Source organism: Falco naumanni, chromosome 5 (genome assembly GCF_017639655.2).
Source record: "Falco naumanni isolate bFalNau1 chromosome 5, bFalNau1.pat, whole genome shotgun sequence".
Taxonomy (NCBI): Eukaryota; Metazoa; Chordata; class Aves; order Falconiformes; family Falconidae; genus Falco; species Falco naumanni.
This window is the reverse complement of record NC_054058.1, coordinates 75,579,203-75,601,289: the sequence shown is the minus strand read 5'-3', so window position 1 is coordinate 75,601,289 and position 22,087 is coordinate 75,579,203. Positions and strand designations below refer to the sequence as shown.

Genomic DNA, 22,087 nt, shown 5'->3' with positions numbered 1-22,087 from the left:
ATACTCAGATTTCCAAGCATGAAAATGTTGGCTATTTAAAAAGCAGCCAATATTTTTTGACTATTAAAGACACTTCAAATTTGTTGTGTGTTTATTGTAATGAAAAATGATGTTATTAGTTCAGCTGGTTGTAATTTTTTATGTGGAAGGTTAATCTTCTGAAAAACAAGGCTTTGCAGAAACTGACTCAGGGTGTATAAAGGCAAATTATTGTACTTTGAAGAAAATGATATTTTAAGGGAAAAGGAAATAGTTACTAAAAAAATCAACATATTTGTGTGAAAAATATAGGTAGTTTTCCAGGCAGCACATCTTACAGTGCCTACAGTCTGTAAACTGGTGATGTATTTTGCCTAACCGAAGGTAAGGAGCATTTTTTTGCTTTGTTCAACATGGGATGGATCAGGCCCCAGAAAAGACTGACAGGTTACCATTATTTTTACACCCTTTTGATGTTTTCTGAGACATTGTTTCTGTAAAGTGAACTGGAAATCAAATTATGGCCCCTTCACTAAGCTTGTAAACAAACCTTTCTAGGGCAAGTTGGGCTGCCCAGTTCCTTCTGTGTACGTTGTGTGTGCTCAGAAGTTCTCCCTCGGTGCCGGGACATTGGCCATCCTGATCCCGTGTCTCCTGGGATTGGAAGTTCATGCTTCTCTGCCAAGGGAGAGATTTCCCTGAATCTGTGTAGCCTCATACACCTTAACTTGCCTATATTGGTCACCTACATGCATAATCATAAACTGAACCCCTCTTTGGAGTAAGAGGGAAAAACGGAGCACTCCCTTTTTTATAACACAGTAGTTAATTATATATAAGAATATAATTATATATTCTACTTATATGCATGTCAGTGATTAATTCTCAGTGTAAAACTGAAGCCTATGATTCAAAATTAACACAGACTATGTACAATTGGAAAAAAAAAGATTTTTGGATATATATTTTATTTGACAGTGGTTTAGAATATCATACAGTAAACAAGATTTCTGTAAAAGTTAATTTATCCATAGTGGTGCGTTTCATAAAAATAGTTGCTCACTTACAGCCTTTCTGTGACTATTAATACATGGAATTATATTTATAGAGATAGAGCTGTACAGGGTAAATTCACAGCTAACACTACACAGAAATATTATTTGGAATGGGGTTTAGATGATGTGCTGTCTTCACAGGTTATCGATTATAGCTGCATAAAGCAATTACTGCACAAGGAGTAGCTGTGATCTGTGCAAATTAGAGTTTATGCAAGCATAATCTCAACTGTTTTTCAGATTTCATTGTTTGCTTTCTTTATACATAAAAATAAGATACTGGGACATGCATCTACACTACAGAAGCATTGTCCAAAATCAGATTCAAATAAATTAATGGCAAATTATATTGGATTCTAGTTCAGGGGATAAAGATTTTTTTTTTTCCCATTAAATAAGTTTTATAAACAGCTACATGGACTTGTGCTTTTTTAGAAATTATAAATGGGGTTTTCTTTCTAAAAAAAATTGTTTGAAAGCTGCAAAATCCTTGACTTGAGGCTTTTCAAATAATTGGACAGGAAGAAACATGCCTATAAATTTCTCAGTCCAGTGCAATGTTTAAGACATACAGTAATGTGCTAATTTCTTGGAAGAAAGCCAATCTCAATCTAATTTTTCAGCAGAGCATGTGAGGAACTAAGATTGTTAGAGAATAATAATTTTTTAAGTACAAATTTTTGACAGTACTTAGCTTTATGATTTTTTTTTAATTACCAATGTATTATTGCCCAGGATTTTGTTTTGATTTTGACAGACAAATAAGCATATGCACACTTACACAGACACACACACATCTTTTTGAAACAAGAAAATGACTGATTGACTGAACTTGGAGTTATTTCCTGTGAAGGCAGACTGGAATGTTTACCTGGCACTTAAGGCTTGAAATTCAAAACAGACAAGCAAGAAAGATAAAACTAAAAAGACAAAAAAAAAAAAAATGGAGGTAGGGAAGAAATGATAAAATGGAAACCATTTAACCATTTAAAAAATGGAAAGATATCGAATTTACTGAATGAGAACACCGACAAGTGTATTTCAGAAACCAGTCTAATTATTGTTAACACGTGCCTGGAAGGCACCTGCTCTGCCAGACTGAAGGGATGAAAGGTGAGAGTGTCCTAACTAAATGCAGATGGGCGTGAAACATAGCACTGTTGATAAGTGAAGCTATCATCTTCTGCAGGAAGGAAAGGCCTTTCCTTAAGGAAACTGCAGCTTTTTCTCTGTAGCACTCTTCCTTTCATTGCAAGGGCCTTGCAGACATCTGGGGTTTGAGCCTGACCAATTGGTTTGTGTGCTACCTCGCAGGATTTGGGGAACCTGTAATAAATCGCTTTTGAGAATAATTTGCAAATACAACTCCACCCTAACTCCTTTCCAATGTACAGAAACATGGTTTGTTCACAAAAATGGCAGTAGAAGTGGTATCGCAGAAACTAATCCACTGGATTCCCCACTCCTCCCGTGTCGCCCAGTGAACTATGCTACAGGGGACCACGTGGACTATCCCAAAGCATTAACAGTGGAGATGTGTCATGGGTGTACAGTTCCAAACGATGCTTCAAAGAAACCCTTTAACCCCTGTCTAGATATGTCGAGAACAATTTATTTACAACATTTTTAGCTCCATGAAACGATGCTTTCTCGGTTTCAGCTTGCTCCGTGCAGTTTTATTTAAGGCGATGTTCCAGTTTGTGATTGCTCTAACTTGTTCCAGTTTCTTGATAGAAAGTTTGAATGAAATCCAGGTCCTTCATGCAGTGGGAAAAAAATGCTAAAGCTACACTGCACTATCCTTCTCTGATGTACTGTCCTTCATATTGTTTTGGTTTCTTCCATAGCTGCCAAAGTCCCTAAAATGGATCTGGGACTTTAGGGTCAATTTTAAATCTCCGTGTTGACTATATGCTTTTGAACTTATTAGATACTGTGCACATTGTCATGGAATTACACACGAATGTTTTCATTCCTCAATGCTTTGTGTATATGTGTGATAGTTAAAATAAATTAAAACAAACCAATGTGAGACAAAAACTAAGAAGAATGTTCTGCGTCAGTTTGAGACAGTTAGAGGGCAACAGTCCCTTGCTTATCTGCTCATGGCAGAAGTACCAGACTTCAGTACGCTAGGTAGCTTATCCGAGCCAGGGATTTTCCACGGCCCCGGGGAGACCGTTGCCTTTCGAACTGTGGTGTTGGTGCTGCGAGTGCTAATGGAGTGGAGATGTCCCTTCCTGGGGAACTCGCTGGGTTTCCCGTCAGGGTCCCTCTGGCTGTGGTCCATATCACTTCCAGGTGAGCTGCAGCGGTTGCTACTGTATGTCTTGGTAGCACCTGTATCGAGCTTGACATGGTCGGGTGCTGCAGCTGGCTTCTTCTCACTGGTATTTGCAGATTTGTGATCTTCTCTTTTGCTAAGAGATCCTCCTCTCTTGCTTTCTGGCTTCCTCAGCCTCCCAAACTGTTCATCACTGGTTCCAGCACACACATGCTCTCTTGCACCAGCCTCGATCGTGGGAACGCTGTGTCCCACCACTTTGCTTTCTGAGGTGGGCCTGCCACCGTCAGTGGTCTTATTTTTGCCTTCTGAATATCCTTTCCAAGAAGCTTCTTCATGCTTTGACCTGTCTAACTTTTTAGGACTTGCCGACCTTTCTCTTTGTTCTCCTAACCTTTTCTTTTTGTGACCATTCACTGAAAGCTCCTTTGGTTTCCTTACATCGTGTTCCCTCTTGATATCCCATGTTGGCTCTGGGCTTATCTGGTGAGAAGGGTCAGAGGGTGGGGCTATGTGTGATGAAGATAATGGTGAGATTATGTCGTCGAGGGAAAGAGCTACTTCCGACAGACCTGGGGAGGTGGCAGAGGGAGCACTCCAGGAGTTTGGTTCGTCTGTTGTAACAACAAAGAGAAGGGAGTTAGGGGTGTATTCAGCAGCACAGGGCGCGCATCACACCAGGCGTCTGTATTCCGAGCAACGCCAATACCCAAACCATGTATCAGGCTTCAAATCCTCCGTCTTAGGTGGGTGAAACTCCCAGTGGAGTCAAAGGGGAAGAAAACAAAACCAACCAACCACCTCCCTGCCAAAGAAACCCAAACAAACGAAAAAACCCCCGAGTTCAGAGGGAGCAAGAACCGCAGGACTGGTAACCACAAACGCTAGAAACCCCGGTATTTTTTCATACAGATTCTGCTTTCCTCTGCTTGCATTAGATTATTCTTAAAATAATAAAGGCACGTGCTCATGAAATCAAATTGCCTCTTTTGTAGCCGTATAATGTATTTCTGGGCTAGGCAATATCAGCACTGTCTCTGAGGACAAATGAGAAGGACTTTCTGCCATCTATTAAACATGTCCCTACAAGCATATAATAATTGACAAGAATCTGTAGCTCAGATAAGTTCATCATTGAATTTTGTCTCATATTTTTCTAAACAGATATAATATTGCAGTGTTTATGGCCCCACAATTCTTACAGAATACTTAGAAAGCTCTGCCTTTATATCATAGCATCAGCTGCTGAGGAGCTTGGCTGTGCATTTTGAATTTTTCTCCTGGTTACTTGGCCTCAACACAATACGGTTGGATGGTGTAGATCCTGTTTAATTTAGCTAAACAGACATCTCTTTTGCTGAATCATGATGATTTTCCTAATCCGTTGGTACAAACCAGAATATTCTGAGATGCCTTTCTCTTGCATACACGGTCCTCATTTTTTTTGATTAACGTTCCAGCAGACAATGAATCCATCATGACTAATGACAGCATGACTCCTATTTTTACCCGTCTGCATTGAGGTTAGAGAAATCACTGAACTTGGCTAATGTCATTCCCTATTTAGCACCACTGCCTGGCTCTGAACGGTATGAGCAATAATCTGTCAGAGATGAAGGACTATCTCAGGAATCCATGGAAACGAGGTGGAACTCATGGTAAGAGCTGCATATTTCATGGGGGAGAAAATGTAACCTCCTAGCTGAAAAACAAGCATGGACTTCTGCAGGTCAGGACTAGTATCTCAGCGATAGCAACTGTCTTTTAAAAGATACATTTATTTTTCTTAGTGCTCTGGCTGCTTTCAAATTATCATGAAGATGTACATCATCTCGAAAAATGGAATGGCTTTTACTGCCCAGCCCGGGATCTGCAGCTTGGTTCACTGAGACGGCACTTTTAAGTTAATAGCTTGATTGAGTGATTGCCGTCTTGCAGATAAAAATAGGGGAGACAATAGTGAGGTGGGTGACGTAAAGGGAGGGAGCAGCGTGCTCGGTTGAGGAGCTATTTATTTTCCCAGATGGTGTTTGTCATATGCTTTTGCATAATGAGCATATGTGTGGAGAGGATTAGCATTTGAGAGGGGTAGAAAGTACAAGTTCTGTGTAAGACAAATAAACTTTGAGCTGAGGATCTAAATGGGCTGAGGGTCTCAACTGAATTTATTTTTTTTTTAAAATCACACTTTCTTACCCTCCAGTTAAGGCTGAGTAATGTACCATCTGCTCCCTGCTTGGCACTTGAGGAAGAAAAAATAAAAGAAAGCCTCATGCATGTAGAGTGATCAGCTTTTAAGAACTTGCCTCCAAAAAGCATCTGCTTCGATGGGCTTGTTCCTTACTTCTGCTCTTCAGTGCCGCCCCCCCAGTACAGGGCCACGGGCTGATGGGGGAGGCTCTTTTGAGATCTGAAATCCAGGGGATCCTATTTTGGTTAACACTCGAATCAGGGACGTTGCACGGGGTCCAAGTCGCTTTCTCTGTTTCTCTGAAACTGTCCTGGGACTCTGCTGGGCAGCATGGAGCTGCTTGTGTGCACCAGCAAGGTGCCTGAGCTCACACTAAACAAGCCACCTCGGGCCTCAGAGAATTAAGTTTGTGCTTTCTGCAGCGTTGTTACACCTCCCCAGGACAGGGGTGGTGCTGAGTGTTAGCCTGACCAACTATTTGCCTTAATTACGGTCGTCTTCCCCAGTTGTTCATGAGATGATTGTGTTTCACTGAGTGGCAGTGAGGAGCAGCAGGCCACTACCAGAGCTCTGAGGGCACCTGAAGTTACAGAAATAGCTTGGGAAGTATCAGCTGGACACCAGTGGAAACATCAAATGGCCTGGAGCGGCAAGATGCTTTCCGCTAACAAGATTGCCTCTGTGCAAAATGTGCCACTATGCCCACATCAGCTGTTTCTCCTGCAGGAGGACAAGCCAGGTGGCCACCATTCAACACCGGGGTGACAAACACGTCTTGCGGCTCCTCTGAGGCACTAAGGGCGATATTGTACCGGTTATTTGTGAGACACTCAGGGGGGGACACCTGGCGGTGAGTGGCCTGCTGTTTGATTCCCTAGAGAGAACTGATTTGTTAATGGACTGTCCCCCAGATGATTTTTTTTTTCTTTTTCTATTTTCTTTCTTGGCGGGGAGGGAAAAATCACCAAACGTTGCCATGAGAAATCGTAGTGCGTTAGAATCTACTTCGTCAAAAGTGAACCAATGTATTTGTTACATGTGATTATATATAGATACCTATAAACTAGGACGCGCAATATTATATGCATTACCAGATTTCTGCCTCTCCCCCAGAAAACCCTCAGGAAAAGACAACTTGGCCAACTAAGCCAGAGGACTTGTAGCCATAGCTTAAAGGGAAGGTTGGCTTGGGAGAAGCCCAGCTGGGGTGCAGTTTGCTTGATATGCAGTGCCTGGCTGCCCGGCGGGGGAGGCACCTATATAGGCTGTGTTTCCAGTGGCTGGGGGAAAAAGCTGCCCTGCAATGAAACTGTGTCATTGATATTCTGTGGCCATATAGTACTTGCAAGTAAGAGCTTGACAAAATTACTTTCTATAAAGTTTAAGTACCATCAATTTGAGATAGCCAAAACCCAACCTAAACCACTTTTGCCTTCAGATGAAATGAGTCATCCTCAGCCTTGGTAGATGTTAATGTCAACAAGCCCTTGCTGCAGTATGTCACCGGCTAGTGAGGAGAATACTGATCTGAGGGCATTGGAACTGACTTTCTTCTAATGTTTGAACATTATGGGAAAAATACCAAAATTACCGGAGTAGAGCAAAGTGCAGTAATGTATGTAATTTGTTGCTCAAAAGAAAAACCTTTTAAAGAGCTGTGTTCAAGCTATAAGGGTTCATTTGGACTTGATCAACCAGCAGTAAAATGATTGCTTTTCCATAACAAATATAAACAGGAGGAAAATGCAAAATTTTATTCTGTAGAGCAACTAAACTAATGATTTCTCTTTTTGCTTATTCTGAGCTTGTAGCTGCATTTTGGAGAGAGTTATTAATACTTTCAAATACATTTTTTTCTGTCATTTCTAAGCTTTACATAAAACCTATGTGTTAATTGTGAACATAACCTGCTTTTACTGTCTGTGATTTCAAAGTATCTCAAAACACTTTGCAAACGTACTAAACCAGGCAGAGCAATGATTTTACTTTTTTCTCCCCCCACCTCTGGGATGAACTGAAGACAGCATTTGTTTAATAGAGTGTGAACTACTAATGCCCAAACAATTTACAAGCAGAAGTGAAGGACACTGCATTCAGTTGAAACTGCTGGAGACATTTAGTGATGTAGTTTTAAATTTCTTTCTGACTTCATCACTATGGATATCCTTACAGTGGGAGAAATTGTTTTCCAAAGGTATACATCTCACTGAAGGCTACTAGATGCCTTCCTCCCTTCTTTGAAGGGAGAATATTTTCCTTGACCTACTAATTTAGACAAGATAAATGAGCTGGGAGCAGCACTATAATCTATCACTGTGGTGGCATTTGCTTTGTGTAATTTAGTAGGTGTTTTCTGGGTGGCTTTTAGTTTCCACAAGCTACTGTCATGCAGGTTGGCGGCACTTCTCCATGGAATGTGTAAGAGTGACTCACCTACAACCTGTTTTGCATAACTCCCAGGCAAGGAGCAAATTGCTAACTGAGTAAGAGACACCACAGACACTTGAGTGTGTAGGAGGACAAGTAGGAGATGAACACAGCCATTTTGGAGGACGAGTGACAAGGGGAAAACATCAGGAGCAGAAGTTCTCTGTCTAAATGTTTTTTTGTTTGAGGTAGAACTGCCATTTACGTGAATTGTTGGCTTTGCTACGTCAGCTTACACACGTTCAATGGAGTGGAAATGAGGGTACTACTCTCATGTGTCTACTTGCTCTTACAAAGCCTAGTCTTCCACCTGGATCCAGTGCTTGCTGATGGCTGACACCTGAACCACCAGCAAATGAAACCTGGCTTTACGGCTAACGGAGAAGAAGGATCTGCCTGTCTTTCTGAGCACTGCCTAGGTACTAAGTCAGGGGAAAGAGCTCAGCCTACTGATACATTTAATTTCCTGCAATGCTCGTGTTTTCTTTACAGGTTGCCCTTGTAAGGGTCTGTCAAGTCTAGTCTTGCTGTGCTTATCTGCTCTGCCAAGATCTCGGGTCATGAGAGGTTAGACCTTGGATTTGTGACTAGGTTCTCCTTTCGCATCCAAACATTTTAAATAATAACGTGGGATTTTTCATCAGATAAAATTAACCATAAAGTACTAATATTAATTTAGTTTATATTTAGTAGTAATGTGAAGAGTAAAAAAGGCTTCACATTTTATTACTTAAGTACAATAAAATCTCAATGCCTTTTTAATTTACAAATTATGTGAAAAATGAACATTATATTAAAGCTTTGAGCACTTTCAGTAGTCCGAATTAAACATTTCCTGAAATGTCTAAGCAGCTGTTTTCATATCTTCCGAGAACTATTATCCTAGGGAATCAAAGAGTTTTTGATTAAATAAAAAATATGGTGCTTTATTTTCCCCCCCTACTTTTTTCTGAAATTACGTATTGCCAGAAGGTGGCAAACAGTTCTTACAGATGCTGCTAATAACAAAAATGGGACAAATTGTCCCCTGGTGAGTATTCACTAATGTTGGCAGTGTTACACCAGGAATGCATTTGGCTCTTTCTCATTATAGCTTGACATGTCTGTGATGTTCCTGACTGCATTGGTCTCCTGCAGCTTGTCTTTAATGCTCTCTAAGGAGGGATATTTCAGAATATTTAAAGAATCTTTAATCTTTCATCCTGGAGCCTCCACAACCCAGGCATGCAGCACCCTTTGTCTCCTGAAATAAATGATTCTCTGAGGTTTTGATGGTTAGAAAAGCTCTTGGGTACCTTCTGTCCAGCTGTCAGCCTCATGCAAACGTGACATGCTATTGTTACCCTTTTCCCCAGCCTCTCCTGGAAAGTGAGTGGCGAGGGGCTCTGCCTCCACCTTACAGGCTCCTTCTACTTCTGGCTATAAACTTGCACTTCTTGTTAAGTATTCAACACTGCCATGCAAATACTTTCTCACAAATTACACTTTCTTGGCACAAAATTGCACTTTGATTGGCTCCCCTTCCACTGCATTTATCCACGTTCAGATCCCTAGACACCAACAGCTCTGGAAATAAACGTCAATGGATTTAGGCTCCTTCTGCTGTGACGTGGCCCTTTCTTTGCTCAGTCACCACGGCCACATGCAGGTGGGATAGCCTTTTCATCGTTAGCACTGGCCTTATGATTTTTTTTTTAAGCTATGATAGCAGTGTGCTATAGGTGAAAAATGTTGACCCTGTGTACAAAAATGATATACATGCCATATACATTTACAAAAATAAATCCAGGCTATACTCAGACATTTTGGCATCTGAACTACTTTTCCTTTCTTACTCATGCAGTTGAGTGATCTGTTTGGTACTGTGAAGTCTTTTTTCCAATGCAATGAAAACCTAATCTAATTTCTTGCTATCTTAATTTACCCACATTCATTATACTGCTTGCCTGTTTGTACTTGGTATTGTCACGGTGACTTTGACTGTTTAGAGTAGCCTGTAAATGTAACTTTGCTTAAGAGTGGAATTTTCCTGCTTTCTAGTATAATTTGGTTTTTTGGCTTTGCACATTTGTTTTCGCAAAGGTTGAGGATGGTTGGTCAGGGTAACCAGAGTGAGTTAGCAAAGTCATGAAACATTACAGGAAAACAAACACGCATCTGAGAGTCCCTGCATCTTTTACTTCTGAATTTGGTACTTCGCATTTTCAGGAAAGTAAAATGATTAGTTAAGAAAGACTGACGTTTGGAGTGTGAAACAATGGCAAGCCTAGTCTCTCTGTCACCAAAGTCATTGTGCATTTCTGTTTTTGTCACTGGTCTAATATTGGAAAAGGGGAGCACTACTGGGAGCTATTGGTGGCAGGCCTTCTGCATGTATCTGCAAGAACTGAAGAGATGTGACTGTAAAGGAGGGTAAGTGAGGAACTTCTCTGTAAACTTCAAACATTTAATTTTCATCCAGAAAATTCAGTCATTGACCTATTCCAATGACCAGGAAGCACAGCTCTACTTCCTATTTTATTCAGTTCCCAGTGCCATCGATACTCTGATGCTCTCAGAGTACTCTTTTCATGTTACTAATCATTACTGATGAGCTACAATGTAGTTCCTTTGGGTTCATTATATCCATCTTCCATTGCATACTTAACCTAGATATTATGGAAGACTCCTGAAATACTTTTACAGCAGAGACGGTCATAGAGTCCTTGCAAGGGCCATCTGATGAGACTTTGAATGATCTTATGTCAGGTAATGTTCACTTTCATCACCATTTCTCTATTCTGTATGGAGGTTTGTTAGAAAAAGTGCTTTCATGTCCAGAGATCTAATTTGAGAATTATTGAAATGCACTTCAGAAAGAGCAGATTGTTAGTTATGCTTGGAAGACCAAATCTGCAGAAGCGCAGGAGATGATATTGCTTGGTTTTGGAGTTAAGGGAACAGAAAGGGAAAATTTAAACTTGGGGCAGAGAGGGCAAAACTGTATATTGCAAGGGAAAAAATTAAAAAACCCTTTAGAAAAATGCTGAATGCTTTCTTGAAACAAGAGATTCACACACATTGATTTGTGTTGGCTTTAATCTGTAGAAAGTACTATGGATGAAAGCACTTTTCAATTTTTGATGTAATGTATTCTTTAAAAATGGTTAACAAAGAGACATGGGAAGTGACTGACCTGACTTGAAGAGTTCCTATTCTTATTCTGCATTGTTTCTGATCCTATGCTATACCCAGTGCATCCTCAGTAAATCCCTTCCCCTCAGTTAGCTGTTTAATTATGGCACTGCTTCACCACTATTTTACTGTCCTAATCACTTGAGATAATAATTTAATAGCCTTACAGAGTCAGAGAGAGGTGTCTCAGAAGACCTCTGGAAACACATGTCTGCTCTTCTGTTGAATGTGTGCACGACCAGTGCTGGGGACCTCCTTCCAGAAGCCCTTTTGGAGGCTGGGTATCAAAGCTGAACGGGTGGACACAGATCTACACTCACCGCCCCACAGCAGGCCCATTTTAGCAAGCACAGGTCACTGCAAGTAGCCTGAGACCTTTCAGGTTAATACGGGAGATAACTAATGAATGCAGAAGCAGTCCGAGTTTCTGCCCTGGAGAGCAGGTGAACTGGATTGTCTCCAGGACTTGGATGTTCTTGGGGTGCTGCTTTAGTCCTCTCCTGGTTACCCTGCCATTGTTCACCCCTTAAATATGAATCACTGGCATAAGCTATTCACTAGGATTTTGTAATAATGCCTAAGCTCTGCATCATTTGGCACTCTCCAGCGTCAGTCACACCTTACAACAGGACTGACAAAATTTTAACACTGCCCTTAAAAGAGCAAGAATAAAAAAGGGTAATTTTTTTATGCAGCAAAAACCTACTTAAAGTCCAGAACGGGAGAGGGGAAAAATAACCAAAATCCCCACTTAAAACAGGTTATATTTCAGACCTGGAAAAGGTAAATTGATTTAGTAAATCAGTTTACTAATTTACTGTAATAGTCCTCAGGCTATCTTAAGGTCAGATGATTATGAGTACAAACTTATCACTCATTTTAGCTTATTCAATAGATATGCATCTAGTAAACAGCCTTATCCATAATATTTAAACCAATGATCATGATCACTAATCTAAGTGAACGTGGTAAATTTGATTTTTCCTTGAATCAAGTTAATGTATCTGCATAAATGTTACAGGATTACTTACTAATAATGTAAACATCTGAAATGTACAGTGCTTTTATCCTCCACAGCGAGCTCCTCACTGCTGCCTCAGTGCTAAGTCTACGGACACCCTAAGCACTGGTCTTGAGTGACGTTGCTCTAACCATGCATGAGCTTTCACCAGGTCCTCCAGGCAGTTTGGTACCCTTTTTGAAGTGTTGAGCATCTTGCATTATCTATCAGATCAGAGCTACTTAGGCAAAAGGACCTTCAGCAAAGAAGGTTTTATTTTTCCTGTGTGGTCAGGCAGTAAAGTAGAAGCTGCAGAAACCTCAGTTCTCTTCCAGAGCCATGCTGGAGCTGGAAAATCTACACTGCAACTTACTGTATAATGAAAAAAGATAATGACTTTAAAATTAGTTTTTATTAATAGAATTAAACCACATTAAGTCATAAAAGGTGTTCATAAATATGTTAATAGAATGTGTGGTATTAATGAAAAACATTCTGCAGAGACTGAATAATTTAAGAGTTGGATATTACACACTTAATTAAACTTAAATATTAAAATTATTAATTGTCACAGCTAAAATGGGCATTAATAGTCAGCATCACATCCTGTCTGGTCAATAAATAGCTGTCATTATTAAAGGTATGTAGATAATGTATAAAATTTATTTAATAAGTGAGGAATTCAGAGCATTTTGGCTGCATATGAAATTCCCCTAGAAAGTTGTTTCTGGCAGGCGCCAAGTGTTGGCTGTTCTCACTTAAGATCTCAGCAGGATCTTAAGCAAAACACATAACTTGGTTGGAATGCATCCTTATTTACAAAGCTCATGAATAAGTAATCCCATCCTGCTTAGGGTAGAAGCTGTAGAATTAGTTTAGTCTCTCTTTAGCAAACTCTTTTCAGACTGGAGGCTGCTGGGCACTGAAGGTGCAGCGCTGACCCTGGGACCACGCTTACTGTGGGGGATGTTGTGGTACCCAGTATCTTTTGGATGCTGAGACAATTTTCTCTAAAATCTGTATAATGAGATGGAAGTGCACGAATGAATGAATGTCACATTGTAATATTCAGCTCCTAATGAGTAAACACAAACTACATGTTGTTAGAAAACCCAGATGTTTAAAATTCGGGGTTGCATATGTGTTGCTGTAGCTCAACAAAATACAACATGCTCTAAGGTCATGTTTGTTAAGTGTTGCCTGGAGAGTGACAGTTACATCATATTGTCAAAGTGAAAAAAATGCATTTCATTTTCTGAGGGATTTTTTTTTTCCAAGCAAGAAGTAACAAGCTGTAAGAAATCTGACAGGGGCCGTGAGCTCTGTTAACCTCTCCCTGTGGTCGGGTCACAAAGCAGCAGCTGGGAATTGCACCAAGGGATGGCAGAGCGAGAAGAGCAGAGGCGGGATCAACTGCAAGTCCCTCTATGGACAACGCTTGCCTTCTCCTCTCCAACGGTTAGAATAACAGCTTTTTTATGTCATTCTCTATGTGATCATTTAGACTTATCGAATTTCTGATGCCAACAATGAGGGTCATAAAAGGCCCTGTTAGTTTAATTTAGTCTTGGGTATCATAGCTCAGGCTGCTGGAAGACTTTTCTGATACAACTTGATTGCTTCTTGTTGTACTTTTGTATCAGTTTTTTGTACTTTCATGGCTGTGCTTTTGTCCCTAAAAGAGCTGATGGCTGTTTATGGATTCTTCTAAGCAAGCTAAAAAGCCAGAATTTTTACACCTGAATAATCACAGATCAATTAAAAGATCACATACATAAGTTCAAAACCATGATATCTGAAGTTCAGCTGATATTCTTGGAGATGGAGCCTTTGCTTGTAGGTGTGCAGATAAAATATTCTTGTTCATGTCACGCCAGAGGAGGACACACAATAGTTTCCACGTCCTTCTAAAGGGTATGAAGCGTGACCTCAAATCACAATTTACTTAGAAATATAAAAGAGTGGCTCTGCTCTCCTATGGAGAAATGCACGCCATTGCAGAAAACCGACTGTGCTGAAGAGATTGTCAAGCACTGGAACAGGCTGCCAAGGGAAGTGGTGGAGTCACTGTCCCTGGAGCTATTTAAAAGATGTGTAGATGTGGTGTTTAGGGACATGGTTCAGTGATGGACTTGGCAGTGATAGGTTAGTGGTTGGACCGGATGATCTTAAAGATCTTTTTCCAACCTAAATTATTCTACAGTTCTACGTGGAACTGGTTTTAGATCCCTTAGAGCCTAGCCATTGAAGCGGTTATTGCACAGCCTTCATGGTGAGAATTACTGGGACAGGCTACAGGAATAATGGTTTGTGCCTTCATACTGTTCCCTTTGATCTGTAGGTCTATACTGCACGGATACCACCACCACAGATGTGTAGGGAAGCTAACGCTGTTTAAGAACAAGTTGGAGCGACGCAGTCTTGCCATCAACTGGGGGACCATTGCAAATTTGCAAATGAAAGGGACTGCAAAATGAGCGGCAGGAGAGGGATTTTATGGGCCGGTACACTGCAACAGCAGGAGACTGCGCTTAATCCTATGGTTACTGAACTCCCAGATTTCCTATTTATCCGGATTGTAGGAAGAAATGTAAAACTGATGCTGCGGAGACAGAGGGATGGCTGCGTTCTTTCAGGCCCTGTCTTTTGGGTGCTCGTCTTCTAATATTGTCAAGTGGATGGAAATACAGGAAGCCACAAAAAAAAGTTAGAAAAAGTTTTGTGGGTGGAACTTTCCCTCCTTAGGCTGGTAAGTCTGCTTGCTGGTTTACGTGAACAAAACCAGGGATAATGTTTGTTCATCTGTTTTATTCACTGTAGTTTAGCTGTAATTATCTACACTTTACACCATATTAGTAAATCTACTCGAGAATATTATATTATGATAATTAAGCCTTAGTAATAAGAGAACTTGCTCAACAGCCTTATTACTAAATGTTTGCTCAGATGTGGGAGGACACTGCCAATTTTGGTGTGGATTAGAATGCGTGCGGATTAGTAAGGTTCTGCTTTAATAATAACATTGAGTAGTCAACTAGGAATTTTAATCTTTAAAGTGCTTTTCAAGCATTAAATAATTAATCCCCATAACACTCCCATGAGATAGGGAAGTAAATATTACTATCCCTGTTATACAGATGGGGAAAGTGTGGGTTAGGGAATTCAGCTGGACTGGCCAAGGCCACTGGGAGTGTAATTGCCAAGGCAATGTTTAGGACTATGGAAAGGACCGAGTATTTTTGCATTTAAAAAGTAAGGAAAAGGTCTCACTTCCCTGGAAGCTCAAAAACATTGCCACAAACCTGAAAAAGTCTTCTCCTGTGTCCCTCTTTCTTTCAAAACTGTGTTTTCTATTGCTATATCAAAGGATACCTATGTAAAAGGTCTACATATCTTTTAAAATAGAAATTTGCTGTAAGACAGAAATAACTATACATACCCACATATACATACACTTAGACTGTTATTTAACAGAAGGATGTTCTACTTTCCTGCCAGCTGCTACATATTTATTAAATACTAAAGACATGTTTGTAAAACAAATTTTAATATTCAATTTTGTCCTTGAATAGTTTTTACCCATAGCAATAAAACAGCTAGAACCTTTGGGAGCCCATATTCAAATTGCCTGATGGTTTTAGACCAATTTTATTAACCACTATATTGATTCATTTTATCAGGTTTTTTGTCTTTTTTTTTTTTTTTTACACACCACAGGTTCCTGAAATTAAGTCGGTATTGCTAGAAATAAGAAAGTGGTGTTAGATATGCAGCAGGAATATGAATGAATGTTTGCTATTCCACCAAGGTGGTCACAAAAAGAAAGGGCACTTTTCCAAAATGACTATTGATTTTTGCACTCACAGCAGATGAATGATACATGGGGTGGTTCAAGTTTCAAATAACACCCAACCTCAGCTCTAGAGAGTTATAAAATAAGCATTAAAAATAGGATGAATTGGATTATCTGATCAGTAGTCTGAACAGGTAGGAGTATCTAGCTTAAATGTACAGGCCAAGATGCTTTAGACATTTATTAGACACACATAAGAACTTCAGACATAGTAACAGAGTTACAGAAAAAGTTTCTGAAGGATTTAATTGTATTCAATCAATAAAACCACAGTAAAAGCTCCCAATTTTTCATCTATTATTACAAATATAAGTGCAGTGGTCACTAGTAAGGGCTACGAAACCCACGGTGCAAGGAAGCACAGGCACGTATCTCTTGATCTGGATGTACTTTCTAAACCACCTTCTAGCATCTGCACCTCTGTCTATCTTCAAGTAAGCCTGCTGATCATCTTCTGTAAGTGATTATTTATACAAAATGGAACAATTCCTGTGGGAGAAATGCAGACTCAGACTGCACTACAACGCTCTGGTAGGGGTCTCTCCTAAGGCATGCTAGAATGGTCAATATACCTGTTCTACATCAGGCAATTTGACTTATATCCTTGGTTAGTGCTCTAATGAATGGTAGCACAGCCACAATTTTGGTGGGGAAAAGCCCCATTGCAAAACTGGCTTTTTAGGAAAATCCTTCCCCTCAAAACTCTTTCATTAAAACCACCTGAAATGGAAACATTTTATAACACATATATTTTCATTTGATGTGATGCTATTTTTTTATCAATCAGGTATTTCTGTTTTGGTGTTGACCCAAACTAAATTGCTTTTGATTTTCTGGATATATTTCACTGGGAAAAAAAAAATCTGTCCTAACACTTCCTGCCAAGTAAATAATCAGAACCATTCACAGCTGAGTGACTGTGCAAAACTAACTTTTGCTGTATTTATAGAGAATTTATTTTTCTACTTATTTCAGGAAAAAAGGCTTATTTCCTTTGTCTATTATGCTATAGGAGGGGAAATGAAGATGATGCATAGAAAGCTGTGGTTATAAATATACTAACACTTGTAGTGGAACTGCAGTTCACTGAACTTCCTATGCTTGACAACTGGGACTTCAAAATGGCCCTAATGTCAGCCTGGATTTTTAACCTCATGATCTCTCTGGACTACTGTAAGTGAAGAACAAAGCAGAAGAAAGGTGAGAATGCAAGGAATGATGAATTCAGATTTCTAGACAATGCAGGAACTTCTTTGTTGCTAGGAGGTCTCCAATGGTGACATAAATGCTTGAACCGCACAGGTACTGTTTTTAGCACAGTACTGTTTTTAGCCTCTAGATGGGTCCAGCTCTGCACTTGCAATGTATAGGGACAGGCCTGTGTTCAAAAAGTTCTTATTTATAGACACAAATTGGAAATGAGCTGTAACTGGAAACACATGCAAGCAATCGATTAAACTACCCAGATTTGCACGCAGAAGACTGATAAGTTAAGCATAGCTTAGTGCCTGGGTGCTGGAGGCAGGAATTCTGTGGGCGTCGCACTGGAGGAGCTGCTCAAAGCTCAAAGGCTAGGAGGATACCTTTGGGTATAAACTCCCTATTTCCAATTTGTGTACTTCAATAGTGTGAGACTGGCCTTATAATTTTAGCAAATACACTACATTGTGCAAAGTCAACAGCAGACAGGCTGAATGCATCTGAACGCTTCTTCATTTTCTGTGATGACAGCAATCAATGAAAAAATAGGAAAAATAAGCTTTTCTTTTCCTTTGCTTTCCAGGTATCATTTCTGAGCCATGAATCTGTATTACAAATTTGATGTATCTGAACAATCTGTGCAGTTGGATCTGATTTATGTAGAAAATAGCTTGAAATCAAGTGCAAAGTGCTATGTGTAAATTCAGGGTAACCGCTGGGTTTAAAAAACGATTATTGCCTTACAGCATGTTCCAAAAAGTCTTCAATTTTACATTAGTTATTTCTTCAAGAGGCTGCATATAAATACTCTTTAAGATCAGCACCTAACTTCCACCTTCACATTACTAATATTTTTGCAAGCCAAGTGCCGTAAGAAGGTGGGAAAATACAGCTTTGATTCTCAAAATTTTAAGGTTTTCTAACTGAAAAGTCATATTAAGGGGATAAACTTTTGTCATGAGGAAAAGCAGATATACAGCAGACCTATGGCTGCGTTTCTTGCACTAGCAGCAGTGTAACATGAAGAACCAGTTATCTGAGATATTAAAAGAGATTTGTAAAATGCATAGCTGCTTTGACAGATATCTCAGACCATCAGTTATGAGAGAAAAGCTGAATACTGCAGAAACTATTAAGTGAGCTAGCATGTAAGAAAAAAAGTTGGAAAAGACTATTAACAGTTGTAAGAAATGAAAGCGTATTAGAAAGATAAACATGCAGAGTTTACAAACCGTGTCTTTAGGGTGGCCCAATAAGTAGAAATATGGGGACCCATGCTTGTCACTTTTCATGCACATGGAGAGACTGGAAGGTACCATTCCTAAAGGAAGGGGAGGAACAGCCTAGGACCAATCATTAGAATTAACAGAACCAGTGACATACAAATATTTTACTATTGTTAGAGCAGAGAATTCTTAGTAAGTTTAGAACAACTGAGTAAAAAGCTTATATGTAAACAGGAAAGAAGTATTTCTGTAAAGCTAAGACAAGTAAGCATGCTGTAAGTCTAAATATTAGTGGATGACTGAAACTACTGGGCATATATATTCAGAACATAGATTCACCTGGACTATGGATGTGGAGTACATCTTGAGGTGCTTTCTGAAGGAGTCATAACAAATCAAAAGCAAAAGGTTTAACGCATTTCAGAACTGTTCTGATTTATTTGTATGAAAAATCCTTGTATTGGTATCAACTCTGACATTTTCTGGTTTTGCTGGTAAGGTAGTGCTGAAACATGAGCAGAGAATTTCTTCCACGCTCTTCAAAAATACCTTACTGCTAAATAACTTGCAGCTTTTATTTGTTAACCAGCAATGATTTTGTGCATACTGAAAGCTTATCTTTTGCATAAAGAACTCTTCCTCCCTTAAATATCAAAAACTGAATCTAAAGTCTCGTTCTGTAACACCACCTGAATGTCATGAACCCACAGGGTGAGTTTTGTATGTAATTTAGCATCATGTGAAGAAACAGAAATTCCAGAAATGCAAAATGCAACCCCAGGACATGTCTTTTAATGAAGTCAAGCAAGATGGGGAAGGGAAGGGAAGGAAAGATCCACCATTGTGTAAATCCATAAAGCACCAACCAGCCCTGTAACACAGCTTCCTTATTCATCAGACCTCACTGATTCTGGTTCTCATGGCTCTGCGTGTGTTAGCACCACACCGTGACCTAGCATGCTCAGGGCCAGACCCAGGTTTCCAAGACAGGGCAATGGAAAAGTTTTCCATAATCTCAGTATGCATGGGCTGTAGTATCTAAAACTTACAACATTCTACAGGAGCTCTTTAGCAACTTAAAGCTAAGTGAAAGCACTGGAACAGGCTGCCCATGAAGGTGGTGGAATCACCACCCCTGGAGGTGTTTAAAAAACATGTAGATGTGGTGCTTAGGGACATGGTTTAGTGGAGGAGTTGGCAGTGCTGGGTTAACAGTTGGACTTGATGATCTCAGGGATCTTTTCCAACCTGAATATACATAATTCCAAGCCTGAAATACATAATTTCCTATGAATTTTCCAACATGAATGATTCTATGAAAAATTACCGAACTTGATAAAAACGATGATTCTGAAGTCCTGCTGTGAAAGCAGGAAGGGAAACATGTTAGCTTTCTTCTAGATGTTCCTCACAGGTGAAATCCAGTGTTTCCACTCCCTTTGCAGTGCCAGATGGAAAGCATCTGGGGCCGGAGGCTGTGCCTTGCTGGTGGGATGGAGACCATCCACAAGTGTTAACTGTGCCTCGGCCTCCTCCACCTTTATGCCTTGTTTGCAATTATTTGGTTGTAAGACCCAGTGCTCTCAGGTCCTTCTAGGAACATACATATTTTAATGTAGCTTTGAGTAACAGAAGCTCCTGTTGGGAAAGGCTAAGAGTAGTACGCCAGAAGCAAGGTGACAGGACTACTGGGACTGCAAACGAAACATCCCAGGCTTTCCTAGGGACCTTCTTCCACAAATAATTGCAGAAAACTGTGGTTGTTCTCAGAGAAAACTGTAGCTTCCTGGGGCTGATCCATCATTAGAATTTACTTGCCTCATGCAAAACTCCTTGCTAGATGGAGAGGCTGTGATTTGTTAGGTTTACTTCATCTTTAATGTTACTATTTTGCAATTTTGTGAACAGTTTCCCTGTGTTTTGCCTATAGGGATGCTGCTTCATTCCAACGTTCGGCTGTGCAATGTACATGTATTTCTGGTGGTGTTTATACAGCTATGGCTAAGCCCGAAATACATAAGCATCTGTAATGAGGTTCCCACAGTGTGAGCAACAGATCTTCTGAAGTGCTGCGCACCCAGTAGCTCCTGCTGAAGTCAATATCCTTTTAGGCAGACGCAGCCACTGCAAGAAAAATCTTGGTCTGTCATCTTATTCAAATTGTATTTAATGCCGGTCTGAGGAGTGCTCAGTGCTACAGCGATGACGTGAGTTTTGTGTCCTGTGGCATGTATGGAACCACACAGTCCCCCCAGCCAGGCTCCCCATGCATTAAGTGCATTTCAGGAGCAGGATTCCCAGCAGTACTTCTAGTCTTTTTTGCGCAGTAATATGATTTCTTACTCTGACTTGGTTCTTTGGAGAATGTGGTTGGCAGACTGTTTCCTATGAAACATCACACTGATGTTCTTCGGGTTTGGATGCGCTGTGATAATTCACCTTCAGTAGAAGCACAGCTCCTCTGGCTAGTCTTATCCTCAGCAAACACGTTCTGAGATGCTGAGTGATAAAACTTCTGTTTTCTAAGCTTCTTTTGCTGCACCCTGCCGGGAAATCAGCTATCGTTTTGGAGCATTAATCATATCCATGTGCCTTCCCACGAATTCTGATGCTACCATGCATGCTACAAGGGGATTTCTCCCTATGATGTGCTCTGGGATCTTTGGCATTTGTTTTCAAGCAAAATCAGCAGCTGGAGTTGAGGTAAATGATGCATTTGCAACACACTTCATTTTTTCCCCTCGGTTTGAATAGTGCTTCAGCCCAGCCAGAATTTTCTTAGATGTGCTTGCAGGGACAGATTTCCAGGGAGCATAAACTGACATAACTCATTCATGAGATTTACATCCTCCTAAGGAGCTTGTTCTTTGCTTCTTCATTGAGCGCTTTCTTCTTTTCAATACCCATTCTTTTCTTTTGCAGATCACTTTCTTACCATTAATGGTTTTTCCTTAACACTGCTTTTACTGGTGTCAATCACATCACCATTCAAACACTGATAGTTCTTGCACTTAAATGTACACCACCGTATTTTGTACTAACAGAAACATGGCTCTGGAATTTAAAAAGCACTGATTATATTGCACAAGGGAAATAAAAAAGTTGAAGACTGAAAGATGCTGTGTGACAGATTTTGGCTGGTTGGTTGAGTTGTTCTAGGTAAGCTTCCTTCTTTTTAACACTATGAGTCTGAATGCCACTGCTGTTGGAAAGGTCTTTTAACACAGCGTTACTACAACTCACTTGGGAAGTCCCTGACTATTTTTCTTGACAGAGAATGAGAGAGAATATCCAGGAGAGGACCCTGGTACACTTGCTCTGTTTTTATATTTCTCCCTAGGCTTCTGCTGCACACCACCATTGCAATCCAGATACCAGCTCAGTCCTCCAGCCTTGCATTTTTACACTCGACTAAGTCTTATTTCCCATTGATGGTCTCCAGAGCTGAACCCTGGTGAGAATAAGAAATATTTCTGACAGGTACTTGCAAAAAGAAAAAAAAAAAAAAAAAGAGAGAGAGAACAAAAAAGGCTGATTATTTCAGTAAAAAAAGCTGCAATTACTCTTGTTACATCTCAACTGTGCAATTCCGGTGGGAAGAAGAAGGAACTACTAAATATTGACTAGTTTATCTGCTGTCCTCAGGATCTCTTTGTCCTCAAGCTTACTGTCACAATCTTCTCTGTGTTCAGTTTTCC

The 22,087-nt window shown here is 40.1% G+C and overlaps 1 protein-coding gene across 10 annotated transcripts in view; it reads right to left on the bottom strand.

The window, feature by feature from the left end:
* Positions 1-936: 936 nt before the first annotated feature.
* MAGI2 (membrane associated guanylate kinase, WW and PDZ domain containing 2) overlaps positions 937-22,087 on the bottom strand; it is a 754,276-nt gene continuing 733,125 nt past the window's right edge. For 7 of the 10 annotated variants that reach the window (XM_040595992.1, XM_040595982.1, XM_040595985.1 and 4 more), the window contains one exon: positions 937-3,932. In XM_040595992.1, the coding sequence (XP_040451926.1) occupies positions 3,130-3,932 (803 nt within the window). In that variant the 3' untranslated portion in view covers positions 937-3,129. Of the gene's footprint in view, positions 3,933-18,395; positions 18,507-22,087 lie in introns of all 10 variants that reach the window. The other 3 variants (XM_040595988.1, XM_040595990.1, XM_040595989.1) reach the window with 2 other exon arrangements.